The 21,964-nt window shown below is 53.3% G+C and overlaps 1 protein-coding gene across 1 annotated transcript; it reads left to right on the plus strand.

The window, feature by feature from the left end:
* The first annotated feature begins 6,154 nt into the window (after positions 1–6,154).
* On the plus strand, positions 6,155–19,395 carry TBX2 (T-box transcription factor 2). The gene is made up of 7 exons (XM_043999945.1): positions 6,155–6,702; positions 8,438–8,705; positions 10,929–11,075; positions 12,197–12,273; positions 12,559–12,722; positions 13,142–13,788; positions 17,790–19,395. Exons 1-7 carry the CDS (start codon positions 6,308–6,310, stop codon positions 18,237–18,239), a joined length of 2,148 nt encoding a protein of 715 aa, XP_043855880.1. The 5' UTR covers positions 6,155–6,307; the 3' UTR covers positions 18,240–19,395.
* Positions 19,396–21,964: the final 2,569 nt, after the last annotated feature.

Raw genomic sequence — 21,964 nt, forward strand, 5'->3', positions numbered from 1 at the left:
AGAAAGGATGAAAATACATCTCCCTTCCATCTTTGCAGAGGTAGGGGGCTAAGGAGGTAGTTCTGGGCATAAACTCGTACTTGATTGATGTGTCAATTTTATTGCACTGCTCCCCGCCCCCGCCTCCCGCCCCCATTCTTTATTATAAGCGATGGCTCTCTCTGCAAAGGAGAGGAAGGCATATAATGGAAAATGAACGCGATGTAAACACAAAAGATTTTAGGGAAACTTCAAGAAAAAAAAATTCAAAGCTGCATCTATTGTGGGGAGTGGGGGAAGGAGAGGAAAGAGCATTGGGAGAATTCTCCGGACAGGGAAGTGTCAGGAAATCTTACAAATGGATAAAAAGCTGGCGATCTGAGTTGTGAGTGACCTCGGTTTCCATGAGGGCAAGCCTCCACTTCGCTTTGGGCAGTAAAGAGTCGGACCTGTGCTGGAGGCTTGGAGCTGGGGCAGAGGCAGAGCCAGAGGAGGCTGAGATCCTCAACCTTCACGCACCCATTGACAGTGGTGGAGACAGGAAGGGGAAGATTGGGAAGGGGGAGAGAAGGAAGCTTTCTGTTACCCTCAGGTCCCCAGTACACACACACACACACACACACACACACACACACACACTTCTAGTGCTTTGCCTCTGTTGATTATGTCCAGTTTATCCTGTATTGTAGCTTATTTGTAGGCAGCTGTTTGCATGTTGTCTCCCCCCTCGCATTCGACTGTAAATTCCTTAAGAGCAGCTGGTTTGTTTTGTTATTGTTTTTGCCTTCCTTTGTATCCCCGGCGCTTTACACAGTAGGTGCCTAATAAATGCTTATTGACTGACTGAGGTTCATGCATACATCTCACCACACCACACTCCACCAGGTCTCCGTTCATATGCCGGGACTTTGAAAGTGGCCACACGGGGAAATTTACCCACGAAAGTTGAAGAATGGCAGTACCCGAGCAATCCTAGAGGGCTTTTTGGAAGAGGCAGAGAGATACTAGCTCTGGAGAAGGAGCCAGTTTCATTATAAAAGTCAGGAGCGGGAAAAATCGGTTTAAAAAACAAACTCCACTATGGTACAGAGGATGGTGATGGCGGCGGTGGGAATGATGGCGGACGAGGACCATTTTTGTCTCTGACCCTGTCTCGTTCCTTATTTCTGCATCAGGATCATAGATCTAGAAGTGGAAGTGGAAGGCAACTCAGAGGCCGTCTACTTCAACCCCCTTATTTTGCAAATCCTACAAAGTGTCTTCCCAAAGGTCGCACAGGTAGCGAGTAGCAGACTTCGTAGGATCCCTCGGCGCTGTACTTTGGGCATCCGCTGTCACTCACCGTTTCTCACGGAGGTAATTAAGGGACTGGGGGGGGGGGTGATAAGGAGGGGCCCGGCAGCGCCTTTCTTAGAGCGGGGCTTTTAAAGCCATCACGGACGATTTGCCTAAGTGGTCGGGACAGGACCCAGCAGCTGTAGTGCCCAGGGTCACTGAGTGTCCCTCTTTCCCCCTGCCGGGGACAGAGACACAGAGACAGCAGGAGAGACAGAGACAGAGACAGACACCCATAGCGTTGGGCCCTGGGCTCTGTCTGCTTGAGGCTGGCGCCTCGGGCAGCTTGGCTTGCGGCTAAAAATAGCACGGGGAACGTGGAGGGGCTCGGAGAGAGAGATAGCTGGAAAGTCGGATAACCGGGTAGGGTTGGGGGCGGGGGCGGCATGGGAGCTGCGAAGGGAATCCAGGAGCGAATACCTGCGATCACACTGAGAGGTTCAACCCCGTAGAGCAAGGAGGCCCTGGGGTACACATTTGTCCCTCAGTCCTTAACCACCTACCACTCCTCGAGGGTTAGATAGATGCCGCGCTGGGCTCTGGGTAAAGGAACGAAAGGGTCAGCAATAGGACTTTCCAGCCCTCCGCCCGATTTCGTTGTTCTCGGGGGAAAGCGCCAAGCCAGAAAGGCCAAGAGAGCGGATTATCCGCAAACCGGGAATTCTCTCACGATTAGGAGCCGGGGATGCGAAGGAAGAGTTCTGACCCACCAGGAAGACGGGCCCTAAAAGTCGAGAAATAAGAAAAGGAAGTGGGGGGTAGGGGGCGAGATGTTACGAAAGGAAAGAAGGAGGGACAAACGCGTCCCCCTCCATAAAACAAGAACCTAGCCTCAGGCCGTAGCTCGCCCTCTTACACCACCAAAGGGACAAGAACTCGGCTCTCGTGCCCCCTCGTCTTCTCCCCTAGCCCCGGGGCGATCGGAGCCTTTCTCCCGGCCGCTTCCCTCCCTCTCAGGAAGCCGAGGGGTGAGAAACCTGGGTGTCTCCGTCAGTCTTTATAGCCTCCAGCTCCCTGGCAAGGGGGCTTAGAACCGGGAGAGTGGAGAAGAGACCCAGGGACCCGTCGGGTGGTGTTCGGGGGCAAGGGTGGTGGAGGTAATTCAGTTATGGAGGAGCTCTGACTCTCCCCCTGCTCCCCGTTCTCCGCCTCCCAATCCCACCTAGGCTTGGCGCCTGAGTTGGTGTGTGAGTCCCCAGGAGGGGGCCGGAGGGAGGGGTCCCTACAGTCGGGGCGGGCTCGGCGCGCGTCCCCCCGCCCTTCTGCGGGTGCAGGCCAAATGCGAAGTGACAGGGGCCGGAGCTTTGTTGTGGAGTAGCAGCCGCCTGGCGCCAGCCACCCCCGCCCCTACCCCCCTTTGCCCCCCCCCAGCTCCAAGCAGGAAGAGTTGCGCCCCCCCCCCAGGCCTCTTAAAGGGACATGCACTCGCCGCCCCCCGGGACCCACCCGAGTCTGCAATTCTTTCCCTCCTCCTCGCCTCTCCCCACTCCCAGCTCCCAGCCCCCATTGCACTCGGGCAGAAGTAGTGCCCAGGCTCCAGGGAAACCAAAGGTGGAGAAAGAGATGCGAGGAAACCAAGGCTGTTCAGGGGTGTTTGCGGCTTCGCGTCGTTCTCTAGGGCTAGTTTTCGATTCCCCCTCGAATTTCTCTAGAGAGCGTTCTGTCAGAGCAGTGACTGGATCAAGTGTACCCTAGAAAGTGCCCTGAGAGATGGAAGCAGGACTTTGAGGTGGGAGGTTGACAGTCACTGGGAAAAGAGGGAAACACAGGTGTTCTACTGGGCTGGGGGCTGGGTGTGTGTGTGCCGATCTGGGAGAACAAAATAATTCAATAGGGGTGCGGGGGGGGGGGAGCTGACATAACCACCGGACAGAGACAGTGCCCCGAGGAGAAAAAAAACAGCCCTGGCTCTATGTGTGTGTGTTTTTTTAAGTTCCCAAGTGTGCACACACAGAATTTGGGGTCTAGGAGCTGGCCTGCAGAGGTATTTAGGCTCTGGCCACGAATCCTGGTGTCCTAAAAGATCCTTGAAGGAGAGACCACATCCTGCCCAGGCCGCAGGCAATTGTGCCTGCCCTGTACCTAACTTCCTGCGTCTTTCACCAAGGGTCAGAGATGGAGGTGGCATACGGTGTAGACAGGGATTTACGGAACCTGGCACAGGTGATTATTACACCCGATGCCTTCAGGGCTGACAGGAGCGCCCACGGGAGAGATAACAAAGACTGAATTGAAGGCCGAACACGAAGTCAAAGAGCCTGGCCTAGGGTCAAATCCAGCCCCCACAGCTCCAGGCCTCAGGTCAGTGCCTCTGCTGAGAGAATGCCTCTAATCCCGGAGGCTGAAGGGTTCCCAGGACTGACTGTGAGGGGTGCGTGTGCGGGATTACAATGCTCAGTCTTAGTCTATCCTAGAGAGTTTGTGCGGCACAGTGAGAATCCTTGGGCACCTTACCAGAACTGTATGTGTTCTATGTGCAGCTGTACGTAGCCTGAGCCGGTATATCCAACGTACATATGTGGTATATAAAACGCTAAAAAGAAATCATCCCTTCGAAGGGACTAGAGGACTCGGAACAGAATTATCTTCTCGACAGGTTATTAGTAGGTACTTTGATACTAGGTACAGCGTATAGACCTTAGACAGAATTTTAAAATATTCACATCTGTGTCAATACTATACATTTTGCATTAGTATATGTTTGTAGGACAATAAACAATATGGAAAAAAATTTAAATGTAATGTAGACAACGCTGGGTGTAAGATATAACCCAAAAAGAACGGGAACTCCTTTTTATCAGGTGTATTCGTTCTCTACTCCACCTTCGTGTGCGTATATGTATGTAACCAGGTGCCAGACAAGTGGTGGATAGCAATGGACAGTTCTGATGGGCACAACCTATTGCCCAGTACATGCAGACCACGACATGGAGACGTCAATGTACGAATAAACGCACAGTCTGGTCTGTCTTTAACACAGACCTACCTGCGGCTGCCCGAGTTGTGAGCAAAGCACAAATAAACACACTCTCTCACACACGCACATACATCTTACTATCCTTTGGGCCCACGTCAAATCCAAACACTACGGAAGACAGAGTAATAAACACTGAATGAAAAGTCCACCCCCCCACCCCCCAATCACCACCGTGGTGCCCATATTTAGGCGGCGCTGATAAAGTGTATTCTGCACCGGATGCGGCGAATAGATCTTGCCCGGGGTTTAGAAGGGACACTAATCTAGCAAACTAAAACACATCATAATCTGTGGCTGCTGCGTTCAGCCACAGCCTGCCGGAGGAGATGGCATGACAGAGTCCGGTTCTTGGCTCTGCCCAGAGAGTTGAGAGCGACTGGGAAGCCCCGGAGGTTTCCTGAGAGATTTCCGCCCCAGGTTGAGATATTAAAGGGAATAGGGAGAATAGGGGTCGGCTGGACCACTTGTGCGTGCTCTGACTCTTTGCCGCCTCCACCACCCCCAAGAACAACGTTTTCCCGATATGAAGCTGGGGACCCCTCCTTTTCCCCCCAGGGACCCCAGTGCTTTCTCCCACCCAGACTCCTGCTCTAGCCCTGAGCAATTACGGGGGTCTGGGTTCCCCGGCTGGGATCAGTTTGGCTCGCGCCCTGGCACCACTCACCTGGTTTAGATGGGGTCTTGTGGATTCAGCAGTCCTGGAGAACCTCGGTCTTCTGGCTCATCCAGCCTTTCGGCGCCCAACGCTCTTGGCCTTGGAGACGTGCACGTTGATGCTCTGGCCCGCCTGGGTCGCAGGCAGATCTCGGACAGCGGAGCCGCGCCGGACGGTGCATCGATCTCTGCCGTCCTCGTCGGGTTCCGAACTGTCCCTAAGCCACTGCCTAGCTTCCCAAGCCCTCCGGAACCCGAGTGGAACCCGAGGGGACAGACCTCTGCCCGAGGACATAGGTGATAGTCCTACCCCCGCCCCACACACAAAAAGTAGGAGAAAAGGTTAAGGGTGACAGACTTTGAATGGAATGACAGTTCCCCCATACCCAGGTAGGGCGCAGAGAGGAGGGACACCCCTTTCCTCTCCAGGATCCTAAGTTCTCCCAGGCCTGTGTGAATGCTTTGAACTTGAGCCTGGGAGAGGAAAGGTTTCCATTTCGGAAGGCCCCTGGGCTCTCGCAGCCCATGTCCCCTGTCCCCTGCCCCTCAGCCCTCGACTCCCCCCACCCCACCCCCTCAGTCCCTCCCTCTCCTTGGGCTCCAGCTCCCGGAGCCCGGCTGGGCTGCGCTGCGCTGCCCTGCCAAGGCGGCTGTGCAGAGAGGAGCCGGGGGTGGGGGCCAGGGCAGGGGGTGGGGTCTCAGGGCCCCGCCGGCCCGTCATTGGTTAATATTTTATTCTGTTGACATGTTTTCTTACTGCCGAGGCTTCCGACACCTTCTCCCCAGCCCCCCCTTTCCCGGCCAGAGCTTGGCCAGAGCTGTCAAAACCCCGCCCCCGGAGACCCACAATTGGTCCAAAAAGCGTAAAATCAGCAATCAAGGGGGGCCTGGCTCGTTAGCGAAGGGGGATCAGAGAAGGGAAGGACATGTGAGATAGTCACAGTTTTCCAGAGATCACGACAAGATCTAACCACTCGCGCGTGGTTCCCGGCGCCGCGCCGGAGCCGGCCAGCCCCAGCCCGGAGCCCGGAGCCCCCAGTTCGGCTCTCCACCCCCCACCCCACCCCCCCTGAGCCCCGAGCCGGGCCCCGACCGCGGGAACAGGGAGGAGCAGCGGCGGGAGGGTGGGCCCGAGCCCGGAGAGGAGCCGGCAGCCGGAGGAGGAAGAAGAGGAGGAGGGCGCAGCTTAGCACAGCGCAGCGGGAAGCCCCCGGCTCGGCGGCTCCGCCCGTCCCGGCGCTATCCGGGGGTCCCGGGCACAAAGGACTGACCGCCGCCCCCACCCCCAGTCTCCTTGTTGAGCTCCCGGGGTCGCGCCCCCTCCCCTCCCCCGACACCCCCCAACCCCTTTCGGATGCACCGATGAGAGATACGGCGTTTGCGGGGACCGTCATGGCATACCACCCCTTCCACGCTCCGCGCCCCGCCGACTTCCCCATGTCCGCCTTCCTGGCCGCAGCTCAGCCCTCCTTCTTCCCGGCGCTGGCGCTGCCGCCCGCGGCGCTCGCCAAGCCCCTGCCGGACCCGGGCCTGGCCGGAGCGGCGGCGGCGGCGGCGGCCGCTGCAGCCGCGGCCGAGGCGGGGCTGCACGTCTCGGCGCTGGGCCATCACCCCCAGGCGGCCCATCTTCGCTCTCTCAAGAGCCTGGAGCCGGAGGACGAGGTGGAGGACGACCCCAAGGTGACGCTGGAGGCCAAAGAGTTGTGGGACCAGTTCCACAAACTGGGCACCGAGATGGTCATTACCAAGTCCGGGAGGTAGGGGCCGGGCCCCGGGCCGGGATGGGGCTCTCAGCGGGCCGCGGCCGCGCACGGCCCCGGGCACCTGGGTTAGCCCCCACTTGCCTCCCTTTTCTCCTCGGCGGGTTCTCCCCGTGCCTCACTAGCCTCTCTATCCCTACTCCGGGGCAGAGCCGAGGATGCTGCGGGCCAGGGAAGCCGAGCCGCCCCGGCAATCTCTCACTGCTTCCCCAGAGTTCCCACCCCCGGGGCTGGCCCGGGTCCGAGCCGAGCCGAACCGAACCCCGACTCCCCTGGACTCCCGTTTCCGTTCTCCTGGCCCCTCAGCCCCGGGTGGCCTCGGCCTGTCCCTCTCCGGCCCCTGGCCTCTTCCGGCTGTCCCTCGGGGGCCGTTTGGGCATTTTATTCGTTTGCTCCGATGACGAGTTGACAATTCGTCCGCTAGAAATAAGAAGGAAACAAAGCGCTGGGGTTTTGGTGGGGTTTTTCCCCCCTTCGTTTAGCGAAGAAGGGAATTTCTTTTTTAATTGGAGAAAACCCAAACGAATAAAATAAAAATAAAATAACTGCCCGAACAAGGAAGGAAACAACCACCATAACAAAATCCATCAAACACCCCTCCTCCAGTCCCAAAACGCCCGAAGACTACTTCCAAGTGGGTTTCCCTCTTCCCCTAGCACGCTGAGCGAACCTAGAACCCATCCTTCCAACAGTAAGGTTGGGATGCGCCCCGGGGGTCGGAGTTCACTGCCTTTGGTTTCTTCCTCCTGATCCTCCGCGGTCCCTTCTCTCTTCGCTCTGTCTCCCAGAACTCCGGGAATATTCGCTGTTCCCGGGAGATCTGGGCGCTTCTCTAGACTCTCTTCTCCCACTTGGGCTAAGGGACTAGGATGGGGATCCCTGGTGGGTTTATCCTACTAGAGTTGGGGGGTGGGAGTGGGAGGTGACGGCCTAGTCCTCCACCCTCTGAGAGTGGGGTTGAGAGGGGGAGTACTCCGGCCAAAGGGCCGCTGGGCAAAGGCGCCTCTGGGGCCTGGCTAGCCAGGACAGAGCCCTCTGAACTCGTGTCGGAGCCTCCTGGCCAGCTCCAATCAGCTCCTCAAGATGAAGTCTTCCTCTTCCCTTCCCAGTTCCCCCTCTGGGTCCGGCAGCCATCACCCCTGGGCTCCCCTAAGTTCGATCAGACTTGCACCTCGGGACCTGAGGCAAACCCAGGACGTTCTCCCCCGGCACTGGGCACCTCGAATTCCTACAATTACCCAGCGAGTTCAGACCTAAAAAGAAAATCTCAAACTTAAAAAGAAAATCCCAAACCCGGTTTCTACTGGGAGTAACAGGGGAATCAGCTCAGGTCCCAAACCTACCCTCCTCCTCCCTAATTGTCCAGGTCATCGTCTCTTTCTTTTGCCAATGTAAACTCCCCAAACGGGACTCTTCTGAATTTTATCTGGATAATTTGGGCCAAAGCGGGTATTGTCCTGGAACTAATTGACCGCATAATTGGGGGAGAAGCGGGTATGTTTTTTAAAGAGGATTAATCGCCACATTCCTGGGAGCTTCGTAGAACTAGTGTGAGACAACGGGTTTGGCCTTGATCCTTTTCCCGGCCTGTGAAGAGGAGAGAGAGGAAGGGGTCTTCGATGCTGGGGGGCTGGGGCAGAAATGGGGACAGTCCCAGTGGGGGATCCTGGGACCTGGCCCCAGAGGACCAAGCCTACGTCCCAGTCCCAGTGTCTTCCCCTCCCCCTCCCAGGCGGATGTTCCCCCCGTTCAAGGTGCGTGTCAGCGGGCTGGACAAGAAGGCCAAGTACATCCTGCTCATGGACATCGTGGCCGCGGACGACTGTCGCTACAAGTTCCACAATTCACGCTGGATGGTGGCTGGCAAGGCTGATCCGGAGATGCCCAAACGCATGTACATCCACCCGGATAGCCCAGCCACGGGGGAGCAGTGGATGGCTAAGCCAGTGGCCTTCCATAAACTCAAGCTTACCAACAACATCTCGGACAAGCACGGCTTCGTGAGTACCCTTTTCTAGACTGCCTGCCTATGGAGTGTGTGTGTGTGTGTGTGTGTGTGTGTGTGTGTGTCTTGGGGGGTTGGGGAGGGGGCGAGAATGTGTCAGGCAACGAAGAGCCAGGGCACAGGCTCCAGACTCCCAGCCCCCTCCCAAGCCCAGACTGAACCAGCCCAGTTTTGTGGCCAAGAATCTGGGACTTTACAACTTCACTTAAGACGGCTGCTCTATCACTGAAAATCTGGTGGATCCCGCTTGGGAAAGCACGTTATCCACCCCGAGTTGCAAAGAGATCCTCTCCTTTACATTTGAGGCCTGTGTTTTGCGGGAGATGTCCTTTTCCTGGGCAAGAAACCCAGAGTGGGCTGGATTCTGACGGCTTCAGCAGCCCCTGCACTACAGGCTCTCTCAGTTCCCATTAGTGCCTGGGTCTCCCCAAGTCCTGTTGCCTGAGGGGTCAGCTATTGCCAAAGGGGGCCTGGGCACCGTGTGGTCAATTAGCTCTCCAGACAGGAGATTCTTTCAGGGCCATGAGGAGGAGCTGGGGGTTAGGGCAGTGACCTCAAGGTTCCAGCGTCTTGGCTCTGGTCACTGGGATTCTTAAGAAGGAAAAGGAAGGGCTAGGGAATAGACGGATGAAAACCGAGGTCTCAGCCTCTGTGCCCCAAGCTGGTAGCTCTTTCTCCTTCTGACTAAGAGAAGAATGATCCCTTCCACAGCCTCAAACTTCTCTCAGGGGTCTCGGGGCTAGTGGCTCCAGTGGGTGGTAAGAAAGGACTGGGTCCTTGGCTCTCATCTGCCCAAGCTGGAGCTGTCCTCAAGGTCAGGGTCAGGCAAAATATGGGACAAATGGGTTCTGTTGAGAGTTTCCCTGCTTCTCTTACTCCCCCCCCCCTTACATCTAACCCAATTCCCAGGACTGGGAATCAGTGTCAAGAAGAGGCAGGAGCTGGGGGAGAAGTCTGAGACTGGGGGCTTTAATGTCTCTTCTTTCCCCTACACCATAAAGTTGGATACCTTTAGGACCCGAACTCCTTCACTCCAATAAACCTGTTTGGAGAGAAATAAAAGCTATTGGGGGGGGGGGGGTCTGCATCCCTTCATCCTGACTTTCTGACTCCAGCAGCTTATCTTTTGCTCACTTGGACCAGTCTTCCCCCAACTCTGGCCCCAGAATTGTATCCCCACTCCTCCCAATCCCTCTTGAGAAGGCCTCTTTCTGCAGGGATTTATTGGCTGAAGCAGATGCCCCCACCTTCCCCTGGGTGACTCTAGGGAAAGCCTATGAGCTTCCTCCCCAAGTTGGAGTTCTGCCCTAAATTGAGTCCTATATCTCTAGGTGCACCCCAGCCTATGAAGGAGAAAGGAGGGAGGAAAGGGTTTTGTTTCATGGGGAGCTTTCCTTGGGTACTTTCGTAAGTCCTCCTCTTTTCCGCCATCTAAATTCAAATCAAATGCCAGACATCTTCAGAAAAGAAGGGAAATTTACTCACACCTGAAGAGATGGGTGCAAGAGAGTGACCCTCTGTCTTATCCTGTCCTGTAAGGCAGAAGAGGGATCCAATCATTGGGGTAATTTGTTTACAAGAGAGTCAGAGTAGAAAGGGCTTTGTGGGTATCCGGGTGTGACCTTACAGAACCTGGGCTTGGCCAGTCGCTATGTTCTCCGTTTTTCTGTCCTTTCTAAATGACTAAAAACAATACTCTCCCTCTTCTTGTCTGCCTCCTGGCTTCCCTGGCTTTCTTCAACACTCATCTGAAGTCCTACTGTTTGCAAGAAGCCTTTCCTAATTTCCCTTAATCTTAGGGACTTCCCATTTAGCTTACTCCCAGTTTATCCTCTATATATGTTTGTACAAGGTTGTTAGCCTGTTGTTTCCTCCATTAGTTGGGAAAGCTCCTTACGAACAAGGGCTGTTTTTTTTTTAACTTTCTTTGTATCTTCAATGCTTAGCAGAGTGCCTGACACATAGTAGGAGCCTAAGAAATGCAAATATAATGACTGATTAATAACAATAATAAGTAATAGTAATAGTACAGAGCCCCCAGCTCAAAGAGGAGAGCAGTGAAGAAGTATAGATAACTGTAGACTTGGGTAGGGAAAGGAAAGATCCGAGTGGATACTGTAGAGAATGTGTGGTTGGCGGGAAACCTGCCTAGCTGAGTAGGTAGGTAGGTCTGGGGCGCGCTCCTAACTCGTCTTTCTACGCCCCCCTACACCCACAGACCATCCTCAACTCCATGCACAAGTATCAACCCCGATTCCACATAGTGAGAGCCAACGACATTCTGAAGCTTCCCTACAGTACCTTCCGAACTTACGTGTTCCCGGAGACCGATTTCATCGCAGTCACCGCCTACCAGAACGACAAGGTGGGACCTTCTAGACGGCGGGAAGCCCGGAGGGCTGCACTCTTCTTTCCTTTGCCTTGCCTTTGTCGGTAGCGACTCCCCCCCCCCCCATAACACCCCCCCCCCCCCGCCTCCCGTCTTTTTTGGTGGAGAGCTAGGAGAAACAGTTGGGCCCTCCCAGGTGGAACTATTTGCCTAGTTATTAACAAAGGATTTAGGGATCTTTTTTGACTTCGCCCCTACCTATTTTTGCTCCAGGGACGAGTTTAAACTTACCTGCTCGGAGCAGGGGAGTGGTGAGGGTGGGGCCCTCCGAAAAAAACCACCTGGGCGCTTTCTAACTCCCTGTTCCTAAGCCCATTAAAATTTCGGGGAACCCTTGATGTTTTGGAGGTGGCAGGTGATGTAAGCAGATAAAAGCAATTTTTTAATCGGGGAGAGGGTGTGTTAGAATTTTTTAACCCTGCAGTCTAGGGAAAGCAACAGAACTAGGAGACTCAGACTGCTTTTATTAAGTTTTTTAAGAACCTTCTTTCCATTAAGCGATTTTCTGTGGGACGCCCCTTCACCCCAATAAAAGTGGGGAGAGGCAGCTGCCTGCTGCGAAAGTGAGAGCACAAGGGTATGTGTGTTTGATGGAGAGTATTTGCTTCCAGAACAAAGTTTATGGTATAGTGGAGTTAAGTTATTAAGGAAGGTCCAGCACCTCCCACCCTCACTGCAAGCCTTGACTTCTTCGTCTGGCTTCCATGATCCCTCTCCGTCCACCCTGCGGGGGGAAGGGGACCGGATGATTTTTCTATTGTCCTCTTTCACCACCTCCACCATCCCCCAACTGTGAGGAGTGGTCTCAGCCTGGAAGGTTAAAACCTCAGGTCCTACCCTCTCCCCATCCTTAGGGCGCTGGAATTAGGCAGCTGTTTCCCCATGCTCTGCATCCAAAATCCATAGTAGAGGGAGGCAAAAACACCAGACTTTGGGGGAACTAGAAGGGTCACTACTCCAAGTGTGGTCCCTAAAATGAACAGGGTCAGGGGCAAGATAGGGGAAAGCCAAGGAAGCGACAGGAAGGGCAGGATAGTAACTTCTGCGTCCCCACTCCATCGTGACCACTCCACTTGTCCGTCTTCTCCCCACCCCAGATCACGCAGCTGAAAATAGACAACAATCCCTTTGCGAAAGGTTTCCGAGACACCGGAAATGGCCGGCGGGAGAAAAGGTGAGAAAACGGGAAGAGGGATGAAATAATTTTGGGAAGCACCCCTCTCCTCCAATATTCTTGGCTGGGAGACTGCTTCAAGGGGGTGACTCCCAGGCCCTTCACCTGTTTCCAAAACCTTCGTAAGGAGTATGGGAATATTGCGTGGACTAGTCCTTTGAAGTTTAGGGGCCCTGCCAATGGGGACGAGGCAAGCACTGTTGCCTGGAATCCGAGAGAAGATTCTCCTGTCCTTCCCCTTCAGTTTCCTCCTCTAATGCCCCCTACCCCACTTCCTCTTGCCAGGAAGCAATTGACCCTCCCGTCCCTTCGGATGTACGAAGAGCAATGTAAACCGGAGAGGGACGGGGCCGAGTCAGATGCCTCCTCCTGCGATCCACCTCCAGCCCGAGAGCCGCCTCCCTCCCCAGGAACCGATCCCAGTCCCCTGCGTCTGCATCGCACTCGAGGTGAGGGACGCGATGTCGAGAATGTCAAGTCCGAATGGGGAGAGGGAAGGATAAAGGGATGAAAAGGGGGAACGAAAGAGGAGACCCAAGATGAGCATTATGTTGCTCTTGATTACAGCACTTTTAGAATATAAATAAAAGCGGTATTTGTGAGAAGGGCGTCGGAGGTGGGAAAGAGTCCAGAGAGGAGGGAGGGTCACTTTTACTTGTTTGTGAGATGACTGGTGTGTGGAGAAATAGGGCTCCCTGAGAACCGAGAAAAGACACCTCACACACACCGGATTTCCCTTCCCAGTCAGACGGGGCGCACTCCATGCAGCCCCAGCAACTCCAGAGGGCACGCTTTCCCCACGTCTACCCTTTGGGCTTCACTGACCCTCAATTCCCTTCCCTTTCCTGCCTTCGCTTCCTCTCTGCAGTCGACGAGAAGCTGTGCGCTGCGGACAGCGATCCGGAGCCGGAGAGACTTGGGGATGAGCGGCCCGTGGGCACAGTAGGGCGCAGCCCGGGCCTGGAGCCGGGCAGTCCCCCGCGCCTGGTCGAGTCCGAGCGCGTCCGAGAAAGGCGTAGCCCTGACCGGGGCAAAGAGCCAGGGGAAGGCGGCGGCTGCCTAGACGGCCCCTTCGGCCTGAGGGGCTTGGAGAAGGACAAGGCGGAGGGCAGAAGGAAGGACGAAGCCCGGAAGGAGGGCGGCGAGGTCAAGGAGGCAGGGTTGGCGCCCCTCGTGGTACAAACGGACAGCGCCTCGCCTCTCAGCGCAGGCCACCTGCAGGGCCTGGCGCTGTCGGGCCACCTGCATGGTCAGCAGTTCTTTGGGCCCCTGGGCGCCGGGCAGCCGCTCTTCCTGCACCCAGGACAATTTGCCATGGGCCCCGGGGCCTTCTCGGCCATGGGCATGGGCCACCTCCTGGCCTCAGTGACCGGCGGAGGCAGCGGTGGCGGCGGCGGGGCCGGGGCGGCCTCGGCAGGGTTGGACGGCGGAGCTGGCCTGGGCTCGGCGGCTGGAGCTGCTGGAGCTGCGGCCCCCTTTCCTTTCCACCTCTCACAGCACATGCTGGCATCTCAGGTAAGCAAGAGGCCAGCCTGGGACCAAAGCTGGGCAGGGGTGGAGGTGGTGAGAGGAGGGCAGCGGGGGCTGAGATGGAGGGAACAGGCAGTGAACCTTGGCCTTTGTAAAGAGCCTTAAGGGTCGCCCAGCCATCCGCCTTGCCATGTGGGAGGCCAGAACTTCAAGGCCTTGCGGCAGGAGACGTAAAAGGGTATTCTAGGGGCAGATAACATAGCCTCTTTAGCCTCCAGTGTAAACAGGCCAGGCCTGCCCGCCCTGGTCCTGTAACTCGCTTCTCAGTCTCCAGATCGTTTGGCCTGTCTAGTTAAGACTAGTGCGCCACCGTGAACTGAAGGGACACTACGAACATTACCTAAAATCGAACACAAGATTATGTGTCCGTCTTGCAACTGGCTCCAGAATGCCTGGGATTAACATTTAGCTGTTTGCCTCAGGGTAGATAGAGGCAGGCCACCCTGCTCCCACACGGTGGGGCATAGACCGGGTTTCTGTTCTACAGTAGGCAAAGTGGAGAGGAAGCTAGCTGCTTATTTCTGTTCTGAATAATAGAGACCAAAAGATGTTCCTTGTCCATGCCCATCCTCGCCCCTATCCCAGCTGCGTATTTTCTCAGCTGCTGGTGTGTTCTAGTCTGTCCCTCCAGTCTCACTATAGAAAGAAAAGGGAGAAAGGGAAATCTTCAATTCTGTCTCCCCCCCCACACACACACACACTAAGTTTAGGGCAAGGGTAGCCAGCACAGTTTCACAGTTTCCTTTGGGTTTTGCAATTGTGTGTGTGTGTGTGTGTGTTACAGTATCTGGGTTTTCATTTGAGTAGGAAGCTTTCAGAGAGGGCTTCCATAACCATTACAGATCAGCAACTTTTCTGCAATTTATAGTCTTAGCCTGGGCCAATGAGAGGGTAAAAAGTCTTCTCCAGGGTCTAACATCTAGTACCTCTCAGAGGCAGAAATCCTGGCCTTAAGGCTGTCCACTATGCTGTGCTGGTGCGATAATATTTTGAATGTAAACTCCGGCCCCCTCAAGCCAAAATTTCTGAAAGCCTCCCCGATTTTGCCTTAGATTAATGAAAAGTTCAGAACAGATCATTTCTGGTCAAGTGGTTTAGCCAGTTTGAAAGCATTTGCAAACTTCCTTCATTCATTACTGCCACCTTCTGGGCCAGCAGAAGCTGGGGCAGATTTTGCCCGACATTTTATGTCCCCCTTTTCTACTTCTTGGGGAGTTCAGATCTGTACTAAGAAAAGCACCGACCTATAAGTTCAATTCATTCTGAACCAAGTTTTAAACAAAAACAACCAAGGGGCCAAAAAATAAAGCTCAGTATATTAATGGGGTTATGCCCAGCTTAGTGCTTCGTGATCTGCAAGGGGGAGAGATTCTCAGAAAATCTAGAAGGGCATTTCAGGGGCATTAGGTTGGGGGAAGGGACTCCTTTTTTCAAGAGTCTGCTATAAGGGGCAGCTAGGTGGTGCAGTGGATAGAGCACTGACCCTGGAGTCAGGAGGACCTGAGTTCAAATCCGGCTTCAGACACTTGACACTTACTAGCTGTGTGACCCTGGGCAAGTCACTTAACTCCAATTGCCTCACCAAAAAAAAGAAAAAAAGAGTCTGCTATAGGTCTTGGTCTTTATGATTATTAACCTGTACCTTGAGAGAGAACATAGCTTAGTGGATAGAAAGCTGGAATCAATCATAAAGAGCTAGGTTCAGGTCCTGTCTCTGATACATACAGGCTGTATGACCTTGGGCAACTAACTTCTCTGTGTCCCCAGGAAGCTCGTTAAGACTTTTAAGTTTGCCGAAGAGGTGTCCGCCTGCATTGGTAAATTGCTCATGGAGAGTTAGTTCCCTATACCAATGAAATCATAGGAACAATAAAAAGAAATTATAAAGCTTTAATAAAGTGTTTGGAAAACACAAAACTGTGATATCGGTGGCGGGAGAATCATTATTCCCATTTTACAGATGAGGAAACAGGCTCAGAGATTTTCCAAAGTCATACAGTTGGTGAATGTGTTAGTCCGATTTAAACCCAGATCTTTTCACTTAAATCGGCTTTTTTCTTGATGGTATAACTTCCAAGCCCTCAACCACACTGCATGGTTGGTGCTGATCTCAGGATATTTACTAAGAATAACTTGCCTTAGTTTTGTAGACTCCAGGTGGAAGGGGAGTAGTGGGGATTGGTTTGTAGAATGGAGTTAATGGACAGGTGAAAGTCTTGCTTCAAGGCAAATGAGGTACTCAATAAATCCCAGCTTTTTTGTTTTGTTTTGTTTCAGTGATTTTGAATCATCACTTTCATTGCAATTCATACCCCCTGCCTTTAGGGATAGCCAAATTTGCATACCCTTGAGGAACCTTCTGGTTTCTCTTCTTTCTCTTCTCTTTCTCATCCCCTGATACCACCTTTGTAAAGAAGCACAAGGAATTCTATTTTCCCTTTTCATCTCTCTCCCCTTGGCAGCCCCAGAGCCAGTCCACCTACCAATAGAAGGGAGGGAAAGATAATCCAAAAGTCCTAGCTACTTGGACTGAGAACACGTGATGCAGTGTCATATAAGACTTTGTCCTTGCAACTGTCTGAAGCTTTTTTGCCCTTTAGTACACACTCACTAGGAAGTGGGTAATTCACTGGTGGATAATCGAGACCTAATTGGTATTACATTTACTTTCTACATCATTCACCTGGCACAAATTCTCAGAAAACCTAAGCAAACAGACAAGTGATTATTAAATTTTATAAATCCTCCTTTCCCATTCTTCTGAATGCAAATGCACAGATTCTTTCTCCCCTTCTAGCATTTTTTTTTGGGTGGGGGAAGGAGTGAGGGTAGGAAAGCGAGAAAGAGAAAATACACATGTATCTGGCATATGTGGTTGAATATATGGTGTGGTCCAATAGGAAGATCCCAGGATTTGGAGTCAGAGGACCTCATCCTTATCCAGGCTTTGCCACTTACTATCTTTGTGACCTAGGGCAAGTACTTTAATCTCTTTGGGCCTCAGTCTCCTTCCTCTGTAAAAAGAGGAGCTGGATTAGGTCAGGGGTTCTTGTGTGTGTGTGTGTGTGTGTGTGTGTGTGTGTGTGTGTGTGAGAGAGAGAGAGAGAGAGAGAGAGAGAGAGAGAGAGAGAGAGAGACCCTTTGGCAATCTAGAGAAACCTTCTCACAATATTTTTTAATGTATCAAATAAAATTTATAGGAAAACGAAGGACATCAATTATATTGAAATAGTAAGCAAGCAGATTGATATGTGAGATATAGTAATTTTGAAGTAGCGATAAACAAATGATATTTCGAGATAGATGCAACAACTTTAATGTAATGTGAAACTATCTGTGATTTATATTGGGGGACAATTACACAGGTGCTGCTAAGACTAGTGTGGTTTGTTCCCTACATTCAGAGTTGGAGGAAATGCTAAATTTCAGTTAGGGGTTCATGAAAGTAAAGATTTATTCCCCACCCCCACCCCCACCCCCGCCAAATTCACAGACTCCTGGTCAAACAGTTGGACTGGGTGAGCTCGAAGATTTCTTACAGCTCTAAAGTCCTAGCGTTCTAAGTCTTACATTCCCTCCCCCCACTCCCATCCCCCTCCAAGCCTTCCGGCAGGCTGTATCTCTCACCTGAAATTCCTTTCCGCTCCTCCCATCTTGACCTATCAAAAGTCTACCCATCTTCTAAGGCACAGATTAAATTCCCTCTCCTCCTGGAAGATTTACTTAATCATCTCAGCTAGAAGTGGTTTCCTCCCTCCCTCTGAAATCCCATTGGTCTCCCAGTCACATAAATTCACGTGGCATATACCGAATGCTAACTTGTGCGTGTGCCTTCTACTCATCTAGACCAAATTCTCGAAAGTCACCGCCTATCTCTTTCCCTTCTTGAGTTCCATATGTCACCTTGCACATGGGATGATGATTTCATGTTGGTTGAATGAACTGATATTGAATGAATGATTGACCTACTTCTTTGTTGATTTCAGGGGATCCCGATGCCCACATTTGGTGGGCTCTTTCCATATCCTTACACTTACATGGCAGCTGCCGCAGCCGCTGCCTCAGCCTTGCCAGCCACCAGTGCTGCCGCCGCTGCCGCTGCCGCTGCGGGCTCCCTATCCCGGAGCCCTTTCCTGGGCAGTGCCCGGCCGCGCCTTCGTTTCAGCCCTTACCAGATCCCTGTGACCATCCCTCCCAGCACCAACCTCCTCACCACGAGCCTGGCTCCCGATGGCTCTAAGGCGGCTGGCAGCAGCCGGGAGCCTAGCCCCCTGCCGGAGCTGGCGTTACCCAAGGTGGGAGGCTCACACCGGGGAACCCTGTCCCCCAAAGGCTCAGCCAAAGAGGCTGCCAGCGAACTACAGAATATCCAGAGACTGGTGAGCGGGTTGGAGAGCCAGAGGGACCTGTCCCCGGGACGGGAGTCGCCGAAGTGAAGGATCAGTGTGGGCTAGGCCAGCCCCCCACCCCACCCCACCCCTGTCTGCTTCCCTTGCCCTAGCCCTGCCCCACCCCCACTGACCCCTGTGGCTCCAGGATTTTGTACAGCACGGTTATGGGTATTTATTTAAATAAAGGAGCGATGGGGCAGCACCAGCCAGAGATGGAAAAACCAGCCAGTCCAGTCTGGGCCGTGGGCACTAGAGAGACGAGCTGGGGCATTTCAGCTCAATCCCCAACCTGCAACGAACATGGATGGAGTAGACTTGGATCCTGCCTGGGTTCGATCCAATCGTGCTCCTGAGTTAATATGGAGTCAATTCAGTCCGGGTGGAGTCTCATCCTTCTCACATCAGCCTTTGGGTGCTAGTTTGGGATTGAATAACAGGGAGCACCCCTTCTTCTAGGGACGTGCTGGGAAGGGGGGGGAAGGAAGACCCTCTGTCTCTGAGCTCCTGGAAGGCTAGAGGGGGTTACGGGAGGGTCCCCAACACCCAAGGTTCCAGGTCGGGGAGGAGTAAGAGGATACCGTGGATAGGATGATATGGGCTGGAACTGGGGATGGAGGGTGAAGACAGAGACTTCCGGGAAGGAAGGAGGATGGAGTTGAGTTGGGGACACAGCTGCCCCTGTCTCCTCCCAGCAAAGGGCTGGACACCCCACCCCTGGGAGTCCGGGGAGGAAGCTACCACCTCCACCCCTGACTCCCTCCTGGGGGGTAAGGGGGGAAGATATTTATGAAATAAATGATAATTTGTGTAAATAAGCTTTAAGGTTCCCAGAATATGCAAATTGGTATTAATTTATTCAAAAGTGTACATTACCGTGTACATAATATTTAGAGTTTAACTCGTGGCATTTAATTTCGTTGGTTTTTTTGTTTGTTTTGTTTTGTTTTGTTTTCCGGGTTTTTCCCCTCCTTTTACACGAGCATATCTATATTGTATATGGTGGGGGAAGGGAGAGCTATTTAGCGCTTTGCGGCTGCCGGAGATTCGAGCTCCTAGAGAGAGAGAAGCGCCGGTAGGAGCCGGCCAGCCTCGCGGCTGGCCAAAGGGCCCCCCCGAGCGCAGCCCTGACCCCGCCCCCCTCCCGGGCTGGGGGCCACCTCAGGTGTTTTTTTTTTTCACTCCAAAACGAGAACGAAACAAACCGAAAAGGAAAGAAAAGATTATTATTAATAATAATAATAAATAAAGAAATGAAGTGAGCTCTGAGCTGGGCCAGTGCGCTCTGTGGGCCGGGGTGATGGGAGAGGGACCCGACGGGACCTGGCTGCATGGAGTTAGCCAGCGAGTCTTGGGAGAGGGAGGGGACTAGATTCTCCAGCTCGGGTCGGAGTGGGATGGGGGGCCCCTGGGAAGTTGGGGGGGTGCCCGACCGGCACTAGGGCCTCCCTTGTCCCCGGCAGCTGTTCCCTGGGCCGCTTTCCATTTATCATGTCGCCAATTAGCCAGGGCTTGGGGGAGGGGGTCAGGCTGGCTCGTTAGAGGGATAATGAGGGAACGGGACCCTGGAGACGTCGCCCTCCCTCCCCCGCCGGGTCCCTCCTCGGGCGGCGCCGGCTCCGGCTCAGCCCGCGGTCTGGGGACTGAGAGCCGGAGCCTCACCCCACCCCCAGCTCAGCCCACTAGAGCTGGGGAAAGCAGCCGTCCCTCCCCCCTCTCCTTTCTTCCCTCCTCCAAGTCCATCCGTCCAGGTCGGGCCCGGGGCTCCCTCTGCCGGTCAACACTAGCCGATGCCCACTCCAGGACTTTCTCAGGTTGCCAAGGCTCGAACGCCCCCGAGCGAAGTTATGTAGCACAGCTGGATCCAGCCCAGAGTGAGCCCAGCCAGCTGTGCAGGAGTTGTGGCCAAAGGTTCAGTCGGCCCCTCCACGCTCCCACACCTTTTCCCTTCAAAGTCAGGTCTTTGGGGTTCAGCCAAAAGTTTCAAAGAAAGATCTAATTCTGAGGCACTTTTGGGGGGGGGGCTGGGGAGAGTAGGGTGAAGGGTAGTCCCTGGACCCTGCTCTCCTGTTTAGAGGAGGAGAGCATAGCTTCTGCACCAGCCACTTCACTTCCATCCCTTCTCCATCGCTGGACACCAGCGGGGAAGGACTTGAGATACATGTTAGGAAGAAAAAGAAAGGCAGAAGTAAGTGGAGGAAGATGGAGACGGGGAGCGGATTTACTTGAAGACCTACTGGAATTCCTTCTAAAATTCCCTCAGTTAGAAGGAAGAGATTTCTATCCATTTCTGTGCCTTGAGGGCAGAGATTCTTGTTTCCTTCATTAAAAACACCTTAGACACTTACTAGCTGTGTGACCATGGGCAAGTCACTTAACCCCAATTGCCTTAAACATCCAGGGCCATCTCCAGTTCTCCTCATGTATATCTTTTCACTGGACCCAGATGGCTCTGGAGGAGAGAGTGAGGCTGGTGACTTTGCAAAGCCCTCCCTCACTTAAATCCAATTCAGTGCAAGTCAAATCATCACCCCGATGTCATGGTCCTCTTTGAGAACGAAGATCAAACAACAACGAAGAGAAAAGATAGCTTCGAACTGCACGCGAAAGGACATTTCCGAAGGTCTCATACTGGAAATTCTTTGTGTTAATCTACATTTTAAATTCAGCAGCTAACAGCTCTCTCATCAGTTCCATGCCCCTACATACACACACACACACACACACACACACACACACACACACACACACACACACGCAGGCAGGCACGCGCGCACACATCTCACATCAGACTTTATGTGGAAGTAATCTCTTCCTGCCCTTGCCTTTAAATCCCCAAGTCCAAATGTGCCCTGCTCCTCCCATCCTAATACGATTTAGACCATAGCACTGTCAAACCTATGACACCTGAAAACATTGGTGATAACATCTTCACTCCACCGTATCTTTCTTTTCCTTCCTCCAATTTTCTTCTATTAATCCTTTTCCTTTCTCTCTTTCTCCCGACTTTTCCCTGTCCATATAGTAAGTCTGCCAACAGTGTCCACAGATGTTTGCTGGACGGGAGCAAGAGTGCCCTGGGAACCAGAGAGGGTGGAATTACAACACCCACCCTTACAGAGTTCACTGCCTCCTTGCATGCCACTCCACCTCTTGTCCAGACATATTCTGGGGTGTCATCTCCCTGAATGTCTGGTGCCAGTTTTTTTGTTTTGACTGAAGACTGCTTTCTCAAGGGTATATGGCCTGAAGAATCCAAGTTCTTCGGTTCCTAGAAGGCTTATCCATAGACCCATAGATTTTGAGCTGGAGGTCCCTTAGACGTCATCTAGTCCTCCCTCTCCCAATCCCATTATACAGATTTGAAAATTGAGGTTCAGAGAAGGGAAGTGATTTACCTAAGATTGCATGGTGGAAGTGTCAGGATTTGAACTCATGTCCTCTGACTCCAAATCCAGTGTTCTTTTGCCAAGGGGCCTATCTCCCTATGCCAACCTCCATTGTTTTTTTCTGGGTCAAATACCTTCCAGTCAGGGTGAAGAGTTAGGCATCATTCATACCTAAGTATGAATGGAGGTCATGGGGTGTGATTTTGAAACATTAAACCCTAACCAGGAAGCCAGACTTTTAGGTGGAGGTGGGTTTGGAACAATTTTGGACAGGCAGAAGACAATGGGAATGGAAGAAAAGAGGTCAGGGCAGGGAAAGTGAGAGGCTGCCAAAGACAAGCCTTGCCTGCCTTGCAATCTGTCCACTGACCCCATCCTGGCACC

The sequence above is a fragment of the Dromiciops gliroides genome, chromosome 4 (assembly GCF_019393635.1).
Source record: "Dromiciops gliroides isolate mDroGli1 chromosome 4, mDroGli1.pri, whole genome shotgun sequence".
Lineage (NCBI taxonomy): Eukaryota > Metazoa > Chordata > Mammalia > Microbiotheria > Microbiotheriidae > Dromiciops > Dromiciops gliroides.

Excerpts from the sequence above, each read along its gene's own strand:
- TBX2 (XM_043999945.1), top strand. The coding sequence starts at position 6,308 with ATGAGAGATACGGCGTTTGCGGGGACCGTCATGGCATACCACCCCTTC. Across the intron at positions 12,274-12,558 it reads AATGGCCGGCGGGAGAAAAG|GAAGCAATTGACCCTCCCGT; the intron begins GTGAGAAAACGG and ends TCCTCTTGCCAG. Across the intron at positions 13,789-17,789 it reads AGCACATGCTGGCATCTCAG|GGGATCCCGATGCCCACATT; the intron begins GTAAGCAAGAGG and ends TGTTGATTTCAG.